Here is a 12358-nt window from a genome sequence, read left to right as displayed (position 1 = left end):
ACAATTTAGGTTAAGGAAAACGACATAGAAAGACTATAAGTCCGATGGTTTCTCATTTTCTCATAGGCTTTACTTGACATCTTATACGACAAATCAAAATATCTGAAATATTTAATGTTTGAAAGTGTTAACAAATAATTATAAAGGAAACAAAACCAATTTTAAAATAACATTGACTAGCAAGCCATACTTACGACAATCAGTAACTTCTCTCCACTCCAACAAATCAATTCTCACTCCGTTCTGGCTTCCAAAGAAAACGGCTTCCTCCAATATTGGACAGTGTAAAGCTGTGTCGAGATTTTCACAAACATCAAATACACAGCTTGAATAAAAAGCTGACAGATCAAGTCCCGATTTGAAAGCCTCTTTAAATAAGCCGTTTTGAGAATCAAGGAGTCCACACCTGCTTGTTTTCTTGGCTTCCCTTGTCGCTTTGTCAGTACAATCGACAAGAGGAGTTTCACTTGGACAACTGCAATGTACATCTCAAACTTGAACCTATTATTACTGAATGTCGTTAACTGTTTCTTACTATGCATGTATCAATTTACTAATTGAAACATTTGGTTTAGTCGCTCAGTTGTGTGACTAAAATACTTCCTATTGAAACTTGACATGCATAAGATCTTCAATCAAACATTTTCTACTATGTTAACTAAGCTTTTACGTTTATTTACATGGATCATAATTTATTATCTTTGGAGATAATTATTTCATAGTGTCAATGTAATGTATGTTTTACAAGGAATTTAGGAAATATTTGTTTATTTATTTCGTTATATTCAGCGACAAAATAAAGGGCAACACTTAACTTCATAGATATTGTGTGCTGGCTGTTAAAAGATATAGATATAAGTAGATAGGCTCCATCAATGAGATATTCTTTCGTTTGATATGGAGTTTGTGATGCTCTATCTTGAGGTTTAGTTGTTGTGCATTGTGTAGTGTTTATCGTATTCTTGTTAAATTAATTCTCGGGTAGCATTGTTAGTTGGTTTCCGATTTATGAGACGGAATATCCGTTTGCCTCTATTGTTTTTATGTTCTGATTACACTTCCTAATTCGTTTTTAACACATAGCAACATGAATCGGCAAATCAAACATGGATTTTGATTTACCCTATTTCAACTTCAGTAAACCCCTTATTAGCGTCATTTATACACTTTTTACTAAGTGTTTTGGTCTGGAAAATTGCTGTAGAATTCGATATACCTTTAGATATTTGCTTTTATTTTATGATATGCGTGGTTATCTGGCATGGATTCATTTAGTGCTTTAACTGGTCTAATGTCAATCTTTTCTGTTCCCTTAATCAAGGTGTACTACGACGAAAACAATTTATAACCTGTTGACATATATTGACCTTCTTCCCCAAAATATGAAAACATTATGTATTAACTTCATCTATCTAAAAATATAACCTTTATACAAATAAAAACGACATTTGATGTTTTTACTGCAAGATTTGGTTATCTGACATTGATTTTTACATTTATCCATATGGGTCAATCAATTTTTCCAAAATTAAGTTAAGAGGGGGTAGAGGGGGGGGGGGGGGGTTCAGTGAAAAAACTATGTGGATAAAGTTTTTGTTATCCTGCATTGAACTTTTGATGTCGTCCCTTATCTCTAAATGTATAATTGATTATTCGAATCATGTGTTTCCAAAGAGAATACAAAACATGTTGATTTGATTCTTGGTGCCTCAACCTCTGCATCAGTAATATTGTCTGCGACGAATACAAACTCATGAGTTGTGATTCACAATGTCACATTCAAAATAAGGCAAATAAAGGCCGAATATGCCATGATTTTGAAAACACTATCATAAGACTACCTTTTGAAAAGGATGAATATTTTAGAGAAAAAAAATATATAGAACACAACCTTCTACTACTTTACTTTAATATAATAAACTGTTGACCATGTAATATGTCTCGTGTGATAGTATAATGAAAATGTTGAAATAAAATGGCGATACATCTAGATTATGCAAAACATTTACAAAGTCTTTGAGCCATGAATAAAGTTGCAGGGTAAAATAACCCTCATTCATGGAACACCAATTCAATTAAATACAAATGACTTATCAAGTGTTTTAACTGAAATTTACCTAATCACAAACTAATACAGTGTTAACACAGTCAGAATTAGCTTGACAAAGTTGGACTTTTTGGACTTCGTTGAGGCGAGACAAAAATAAGAAAACGTTATATGATCTCTAACGTTGAAAATTGTTAACATTCTTTGTTTACTTTTCCAAACTGTCATAATTTTGATACATATACATTGCCTACCTTTGACCAGGTGACTCCCAACTTTTTCCAATACGATAGTGAAATTTACGTGGTTTGTTAAGATTTCCTTCGCGGTCCATATAGTCATCATTTTTATCTCTATTACAGTTACCACAAATCCCAATGAACTGACCACTGTATGCACTAAATGGAGCTTGAATCATTACTTTATGTCTTCCATCAAAACTGACATCAATTTCACATTTTGTGTGTCGAATATGAATAGATCTTGCTTCTCTTGTTATTTCTATATTCTGTTCTTCAAAGTTTTGAGGTGCACTTACTGACATTCCATTAAACTGTTGAATGAATTTTTTATTATTGGCAAAAACAAGTTTATTTTAATTTATATTACACATAATAAAAACATTTAAAAATAATGAAAAGGATTTACAGGATTATATTACAAAATTAAAACAGCCCGTTATGATTCACAGTTATGACGGAAGCCAGTAAAGAGACGTCTACATTGCATTAAATTGATATATTCAACAATACTTACTTTTTACTTATTATTTTGGTGATATTTTCTTTTCGAATTTTCTTCAATATATTGCTGACGTTTATTTAAAGGAATTTACTATAAATAAATCAAAAATAAAAGGTAATACCAGTCCTTTCCTAAATTTAGATATTTCAGTTTATCACGGGAAATTTCACACTAAAGTTTACGACTCAGTTTTCAATTTTTGATAGTGATTTTACATTTGCACAATCTTACGGTGTTTATTTATCAAAACGAGTTTGCTATGCCTGTGTCTATCCTGGAGTGTTGAATTTCAATGAACATAACTATGGTAAACACATAAATCCAAGATTTTGCATCACAAATTACTTAAAACCTTTACTAAATTATTGCATAGATATACGAACTTGATTATGAAGTTTGTACCTGCCGCAAACTTTATTTCAAACGGGATAGTACATCCTCATTCCTACAATCTGTTGATACCGGTACCTTAGCATTGCAAAATGGTACTTTGTTCTCTGTTTTTCACTGTTTTTTTAAGTCTTGGCATTAAAGCTATTGAATGTTGGATGTGTACTGATGGATAATTTAGTCTTAGATTTACTTTTGTTTTAATAAGTTGTTTTTGGATTTGAACTGGTTGAAAGTAACGGCGAGTACTATCAGATGTTGCTGTATTACATATTGGTTTGTCGTTCATTATTTTGTGCATAAATCATTTTGTTAGTTTTTTCGTTTGAATTGTTTTGAATTTTTATTTCGGGGCCTTTCATGGCTGACTAACAATTATGAGGGAAGAGGCATTATTTTTCATAAAAGGAAATAACACTTAATTTGATATGTGCAGCCGGAGCGTTTTTTCTGAATTTAAATTCCTTAAGACGTCCCGAACCCAAAAAACAAGTGCAATGAATGAGTGTATAAGAAAACTCAAGAAGCTATGACTAAAAAAGACATGAAGATATAACCAAACTTATCAAAGTCATCTTTGTCCGAATGAGGTGCATCATTAATTTAACATTTATTAATTTATCAACGAATATTTCGGGAAACACATTTTTGAAATCAGCACTTATATAGTTGACATTTCTTGATATATTTTTAAAATCATGTCGATGGATGGATTATTGATTCAATCACAGTTTCATTTCATACAAATATTTATAAATGTATATTGCTATTTGTCATTATTCATTTCTTCATGCTCTAAATCAAATGAGTTATAAACATTATTTATATCAAACGTACCATAACCTCACCACCCTTTAGAATGCTATATACACCATCCCCAATTGTAAAATCTACTCTCTTGTTATATGCAACTGGTCTATCGTTACGTTTTTCTGTTGTAGTTTCAACTCTGAAGGCACATGGATTTTGGATATTTTCCAGCGCTGATAAAATATATTTACATACACCCATGTGATGTACAACGGCAGAGTCATATGTCCTTGTGTGAGGATCTCCAGATGATATACAGGTGCATAGTTCTGAAAAATGATGGAAATAAAACTATTTAAGTACATTAATTCAAATTGTAATTACCATTATACACAATCAAGAACTAATTGACAGGTTCATTGCAAAGGATGAATAATCTTAAAATAACTTATTTAACGGTCACTTTATCGGAGCTATCTAGGGTCGAATAAAGAGAAAATTTATCAAGTATGACTTGCTTAAAATAGTGCTAGTTTATTTTATTTCTATTTTCGTTCGTTTCTACAACAAAAATTGTTATCTCAATTTCTAAAAATCAAAGCTTCCAAGAAACTTTACAATAGGATAAATGTGATGATGCTAAATTGTGTGATAAAATTTCAAATTTATCAACTTCTTGTTTACCGAACATATAAATATTGTACAAATATTGCCCATGTATGAAATTCATGCCAATCTTTTTTTCTTAGAGTCTATAATTCAGAGCACCCTGAAATTTAGTACCAAGATTCATGTTGTTTGCTGTACTACGTAATGCGTTTTATTGTATGACTCTCTTCCTAAATATCTCTTCTCCGAGTACTTATAGCGAAGGTATCATTAATGAGCAGTTTTCATAGTTCAACATGTATTTTATAAAATGACATGCCATATGCTATACTATTAGATGAATTTTTATAACTTCTACAAACAGCTAACAATCATAAATAGAGGAATAAGAAGAATAAACATGTAGTTACTGTGCTTATCCAATGATCTTTGCAGTAGTGAATTACATTTTGCCTGACCAGTTTAAAAAATTGTGAATACAATTTGTCCATTTAAATTGTACAATAGGTTATCAACAGGTGGTCATTTAACTATCTGTAGATTTACCTGGTTTGTTTTTGACAGAGCTTATTTAAATGAATGATAGCTCGCTTGCTTTTTTCATGTCCAATGTTCTGAATGGACTATTATATTTAGGTATGGGACATTTTACATTTAATACAATATTTGTTCTTTCTAATAAAGATATTTATTGTAAATTTATTTATTTTGCTGACAATCAAAAATAAATCAATGCTTGTAAATCCCACTTTCATAATGAAGAACAAAGCACTGAAATTTCTATTCACTAGTAAAGCCATTTTTACTTTTTTTATATTGAAAATAAATGATTAACAGTAATTCCAATTGAAGAAGATCCTGAATATTAAATGAAACTTAGCATCACTACTATTCTATTTCAGGAATCGTAATATAACATGAAAATATATCCCATTAGAAAACACCAAACCACATATAATTCATCTTTTAGAATTATTTACAATTAGATGGGCTATCAAAACAAAAAATCCATTTCTCAAACACTTTAATTCCATATCAGGAATCAGAAACTTAAAATACATCCCTTATTAAAAACACCATGAAGCAAATATATATCTACTTTTTAGACTTAATTCACTGATTGAAATTTCCTTCTTGACTATTTAGAGACACAAAAAGAAATGGCTTAAAATGGCCAATATCTAAATAGAATAGTCTATTCAGGACATCGGTCATGATACATGAGGAAAGCAAGCTAGCTATCAGTTATTTAAATTTTGCCTTTTAGTAAAGATTTTTTACTGGGTATTTAAACGACCACCTGTAGATAAGCTCTCACAATATACCTGTTGTACAATTTAAATGGACAAATTGTGTTGACAATTTTTTATACTGGTCAGGCAATAGGTATTTAACTACCACAAACGTGATTGGATAATGACAGTAAATATAAAAACAACTTAATGACCAAACAACTATAGGCGTACATACCTGAACACTTTTTCCTTGGATCACCAGTGTAACCTCTTGGACATTTACATCTACCATTTTTAAAGATGGCATTTTCACCACAATCGTTTGCACAGTTTCTGCCTGAATAAAAATAAAACATAAATATAGGTAAGAATTGTCATAGGAATAAAGGTAAGAACATTGATAGCATTCAACAATTAGTTTATGTTTCAGAGGACATTCAGTATAGACGATTAAAAAGAATCAGCATGTTTGATTTTAATCCTGGTATCTATGATGAGTTTATTTCTAGAGATATTTTTTTCTATTGTTTGTTTGCAGTCTTCGTTAACAATTACTTTAAAAACATCTCCTTTAGTTTTTCTTTAGGGGTTTAGCTAGTTTTAACAAGGTTTAACCCACTATTTTCTACATAGAAAAATACTTGCAATAGTATTTTTGCAATGTTACTTTTTAGTTCAAAAGTTCCGAAAATAATCTTTCATAATAATGAGATACTTAGTTTATATCGTATTCTTTAAACGAATTCGACCATCTATATTCTACAGAAATATATAAACCCATACGTTATAAATATACTTCAAAGAACATAACTAATTTAAATGGACAGAAAAACAATAAGAATATATGATTATAGAACAAGTTAGAAATAAATGATGTGAGTCCGAAACACTTATCAGAATATATCTTAACCAGGTACACAGAAAGAGAATTATAAACTGTTGACACAGAAGTATGTAAAAAGTAAAATCACAAAAATACTGAACTTATAGGAAAATCAATTCGGAAAGTCCATAATCACATGGCAAAATCAAATAACAAAACGCATCAAAAACGAAAGGATAAGAACTGTCATATTCCTGAATTGGTACAGGCATTTTCAAATGTAGAAAATGGTGGATTAAATGTCTGGCGTTTAGGTAGGTTTGATAGTACAATGTAAATATTGATTTTCCTATGGAAATACTTTCACATGTAAACTATACAGGACATTCAAAATAAAAAAAAACATAACATCAGAGTCAAAAAGCAACGGTGTGAATGAGAAATGTCAAAGCAGTTAACCTGCATATCAAATAGAATTGTCTTATCCTATAGCCATTTAGACTTAAAAAAACACAAACTTGAACATATTAACTGTTCAAAGAATTCAAAACTAAAGAACATCATGAGGGGCAGAGACGTTCTTTTTCAATAGCAAAGGAATGTAAAAATACGCATACAACTACACACCAAGTATCATTGAAATTGCAATAAGAGTAAATCTTACACTGACGTTTTATCACTTAAACTATGTATAAGTGCCAAAGTCAATATACTTTGACGTATGGGATGGAGTCACACAATCGTCATGTAAATGAGAAGGGACTATTTTTTTTATAACTGCGTTCAAAAAGTATTAACCTACCTTTAGTGGTGCACCTTAAATACACCAAATCAAAAGTTTATTATGTAAACAATGCGAAAATCGATTGACTATGACGAGGATACTGTGTCAAATTATCACTATGGAAATGAAACGTAAAAAATATACAACTGCATACCAGCTATCGTTGAAATAACTAGTTGGTTTTCAACTAAATCAGATGTCAACAAAATTTAAACATGTAAACTAAGCAAAAGTGGATACACCAAGCATGACTAAAGTGGCAGAGAGGCAAATAATCTCAATTAAATGTGTTTATACTTATACAACTGTGCACCAAATATTATTTCCTTTTACTGACAGGATAACAATACTTTTCTGACAGCCGTACTGCCGACGTGGCATTCGGAAACATTATGCTCAGATTGATATGTTCCGTATTCTTCAAGGCGATACAAAGATCGTAGATGTACAAAAACACAGAAGTTGAATAATAAAAACTAGTTTTTCTTTTTTTATTGTCATATCAAAAAAGGTTCGGCATGAAATAGTCAATAGCAAAACACTAAAAAAAAATACGTTACAAGGCCGAAAATTAAAACAGAAATGAACATTAACTCTGCCACATTATATATGTATATGGTGGTGCTATGTCAGGAACCTGCAATTCATTGGTTGTCATTTGTTGGTGGGTGACATACAAATGTATTTGTTTTTTAGTTCATTTTATTGTACATCAATTAGACCGTTAGTTTTCTCGTTAGGAAGGCCGTACAGAGACCTATAGCTGTTTATTTCTGTGACATTTGTTATCTGGTTGAAAGTTGTCTCATCAGCAATTATATCGCATTTTCTTTTTTTTTTATATAAAAAAACCATCGTAGAAATGGTCTAAGAATATATTACAGATTACAATTGATGCGATATTCAGATTAGGGAAGTGACGATATAATTCACTGTCGACAATAATTTGGTATATGGTATAGTTTAACTGCATGTCATTTTTGTACCAATATAAAGTGAGATATGCAGAAGTAAAAGAAATTTCTACATTTTGGTTGAATACAAAAATTGAAAAAGAAAATCACATTACTATGAATATTTTTCGTTGAAACAAGTCAATTTATGATAAGCTTTATTATTCATCGAACAATAATTTTCTAAGTAGCGAATTAATAAAAAAAAAAAGAAACATTTTTTGTCGAAAGTAAATAATATCAAGATTTAGAATTCTTAAAAAAGTCGAAAAAACCCACGAGACTCCCTTCATTTCAAATGTAGAAAAAAAGTATTATAATTATAAGTTGTATATTACACAGAAAGACTTACCTTTTGATAAATACGTGACTTGAAATATTGCCCTTCTACAGTTTCCTCTAATCAAGAACCTGTTTCCTCTCTGTCTGATGAATCTACATTTGTTACGACGATTTCTTCTCCTTTTCTTTTGTTGACGTTTCTTTTGAGCCTTTCCCTTTCCCTTTCTTCCTTTCTTCTTTCCTTGCCTCTTTTTACCTTTATTTTTTCTGGGTCTTTCTGGATCCAAGCTAACATTTATGATTTTTTCAGCACTCTGAATTTTGCATTCCATAATCCTTCTGTTTTTTCTATGGGGTTTACAACGTCTTGACTTTACAAAAACTTTCTCATTCTTTATACAAGAAGCTGGAATTTCTATAAAAATGGAAAATAAAAATATATATTAGTTCTGAAATGTCAAGATATATCACAATCTTACATATTTGTTTTCGCTTTTGTCTAAAGGAATAACTGTATTCTAGAAACATATTCATATAATATCATTCATAATAAGGATTGAATTGAACAGGAAATTGATACATCACTAAAGAGAGATTTAGAATTAATGTATAGATGAATTTTTCAATAGCATGCCATTTTCATTTTAGACATAACATCTGGCCTCAACTGATTTCTATAAAATGATCATGTGATTGGTGTCTACGAAGTTATTTTAGCAGTTGTAATTCATATGGCTTTTATTTACTGGAAAGTAACTGAACAGACTTGGTTGAATATAAGCAAAATAATTGAAAATGACAGAATTTGCAGAAAGAAAAAATATCTTTAAAAAAATACAAACTATATTTATTAACTATAATATAAACATTTAATGACGTTAAGATTAGTATAACAGTTTTCCAAATAAAATGAAATCAAAGTAGATATTTTTTTGTAGTTGTGGACTTTTCAATGCTAGGGAAAAAAGAGCTGGCTTCTTTTTAATGCTTCTGAATAAATTATTAAAATGACCCCCACTCTAATACCCACACTATCATTAATGGATTATTTAACATTAGGCTTAAGCCTTGTAAGTTATGTAGAGTTAGATTAAAAAAATACTTTTTTGATATACTATCATTGTTAATGAATAATTACATAAAATCAAAGTTAATTGTTTCCCCTATTCCTTGATTTGAGATCATGATATTCCCGTAGTTTTTTTATATCCGGATTTGTATTAAGTGTTACAATAATAGATTCTTAGAAGTATATAAAATCTTTACCATCACACTTTTCACGCCCATCTCCAAGATAATTAGGTTTGCATTCACATTCATATTTGCCCTTTTTGACAACACACCATCCATTCTCATGACATCCATCACTTTTCCAAACTGTTTGCATCTCGCCACCAGCCGTACACTGTTCCTCAAGTGTGCAGTCGTCTTCTCGTCTAATAGCACCAATCTACAGTAAAACATCTTATAGCATTAACCTATGAAAACAAGTTTTATCTCAAGTGTCATCATATTGTTTCTAAGAAACTTTACTTGAAATCTATAAAAGTTTGTTAGAAAGTAATTTTAAAAGTAATATGATACTTTACAAAGGAAATTTAAATGGCTTATGGCTGATTGTGCTCATATACAAATAGTACACTTACTTTTTGACATATGATGAAATAAACAAGAATATTTTACAGACTATTGAAAAGTTGCTTGTACCTTCCTTAGAGTTTAGTATTTTTTTTGTGATTTTACTTTTTGTAACGAAGATATTAAGAGATTGGACATGGTGAATCACAGCTGTTAATTCAACATATGCGTACACATTAATTCTGCAATATAAGAATGTTTTAATTCAGATATATAGAGGGTGAGCAGAGAATTATGTATGTTTTAAATGAAATGTCGTCATTTTGATTGTTCGTATGTTCGAAATCTATATGACGAAGTGTGTCTAAACAATAATTTAAAAGAGTGGCCTACTGACACTTATGTGACAATTGACTGAAGAAATTCGAACAATGTCAATATAAATTGAACGTTTAGATTTGCGTCAATTCGGTTTTGGTTTTGATCGAAAAATGAAAACAATGAGTCTTGTGTTTTTTAATTTTCGTTTCTGATTTCTCAAATAGTAAATAGGCATGGACGCAAAAATGTACAGACTCAAATTCTGAACTGTAATATGTCTTAAGTGGATTAAACTGGTAACTAATATGGTAATAAATTAAACACATACAAACAGACCAATGTATTCTCATATCGAATAATCCTTTTAAAAGAAAATAAACTGAAGCATTGTCCGAGAGGACTAGTTCTACCTTATAGTACTCATTAATCCACATTACTAGTCCCCCCCAATCCTCCCTATATATTGCTCCTTAATCTAATTAGGGACTATGTTGTGAATACTAAGATACTTTCCCTTTTGGGGCCCGAACCAAACGCTGAAAATATACAGTGCAAATGAAGCATCTGTTTCACACTAATCAGAGATCAGTAAGGGGCCCAAGATATGTTAACCGGTTCTTAGTTATAGTAAATAGGCATGGACGCAAAAATGTACAGACTCAAATTCTGATCTGTAATATGTCTTAAGTGGATTAAACTGGTAACTAATATGGTAATAAATTAAACACATACAAACAGACCAATGTATTCTCATATCGAATAATCCTTTTAAAAGAAAATAAACTGAAGCATTGTCAGAGAGGACTAGTTCTACCTTATAGTACTCATTATCATCAGCAATACATCCACACTGACTTTCCAGGACACATTTCTTGTCATCTAGATAATAATCTTCGTCACATACACAGCCTTCAACAGCTGGTAAATCACAATCTTCTTCAGTTGGATTTTTGTTTTCACAGGTTGCTGGACAGTTTGAGGTGAACTTATATGTTGAATGTTCATCGCACTTCATTGCTACAAATATTTAATCATATAAAATGATACATCTATGATAAATGGTTATGCATTGAATATTTAATTAAGAAAAAAAAAACACCAGGAAAACGGCATTTTCTTAAATAGTTCTTCTATCCTTCTGTTTAGTTTTTTTGAATATTCATATCCTACTGTATCCTTGGAACCCGTCTGGACGTGGAACCCGTATGGTTGCTCATCTTAGTATAGACCCGGTGATTAGTCTTATATTGTAGATCACATCTGGAGAAAAATGTCGACAATTGTAGTGTGAGTGCTTTATCTTTATTTAGACAAATCGTTGACAGATCAGAATACAACCAAATAACCTAGACATTTTGTATATCTTATAGTAGAAACTTTTGTCAACATTTACACCGTATTTTTAAGGATTTTATTATTGAAGTTATAGTAGCACTTACGACAAAAGTCTGATTTTCGCCACTCATCATAATTAAAGTCATTTTTCCTACAATTCTGTGCCACTGCATCTATGGCAAGACAAAGTGCCTCTTTTTCATATGGGCCTCCTAAGTTCATACAAACATCTACAATGCAAGCATCAAATAGCTCCTTTGCAATTTTTTCATCGCGTTGTAAACAATCAGCAAATGGTGTCACCCCTTCTTGTCGATCTGGATTTATTAGTCCACAATATTTATCAGTTGCTAACATTTTGTTCTGCTCTTCAGTACATTCTTTTACAGGCAGTGATACAGGACATCTAAAAAGTATAGAAGTAGAACATGTGGTATAATTGTCAATGAAAAAACCTTAATTTTTTTTCATAATGCTTGAAATTACAATACTGTAACCACCAGACAG

The 12358-nt window shown here is 30.7% G+C and overlaps 1 protein-coding gene across 1 annotated transcript in view; it reads right to left on the bottom strand.

The window, feature by feature from the left end:
* The window catches only part of LOC134710933 (uncharacterized), a 72933-nt gene that overhangs the window by 34758 nt on the left and 25817 nt on the right, over window positions 1-12358 (bottom strand). Inside the window, exons 18-25 of the mRNA XM_063571352.1 lie at window positions 11956-12257; window positions 11331-11533; window positions 9884-10067; window positions 8688-9032; window positions 6011-6112; window positions 4019-4260; window positions 2302-2600; window positions 195-475 (exon numbers count right to left, since the gene is read on the bottom strand). Coding sequence (XP_063427422.1) covers window positions 195-475; window positions 2302-2600; window positions 4019-4260; window positions 6011-6112; window positions 8688-9032; window positions 9884-10067; window positions 11331-11533; window positions 11956-12257 — 1958 coding nt within the window. The remainder of the gene's footprint in view (window positions 1-194; window positions 476-2301; window positions 2601-4018; window positions 4261-6010; window positions 6113-8687; window positions 9033-9883; window positions 10068-11330; window positions 11534-11955; window positions 12258-12358) is intronic.

The sequence above is a fragment of the Mytilus trossulus genome, chromosome 3 (genome assembly GCF_036588685.1).
Source record: "Mytilus trossulus isolate FHL-02 chromosome 3, PNRI_Mtr1.1.1.hap1, whole genome shotgun sequence".
Lineage (NCBI taxonomy): Eukaryota > Metazoa > Mollusca > Bivalvia > Mytilida > Mytilidae > Mytilus > Mytilus trossulus.
Note: the sequence above shows the minus strand (reverse complement) of the source record. Positions and strands in the feature narration are given on the sequence as shown.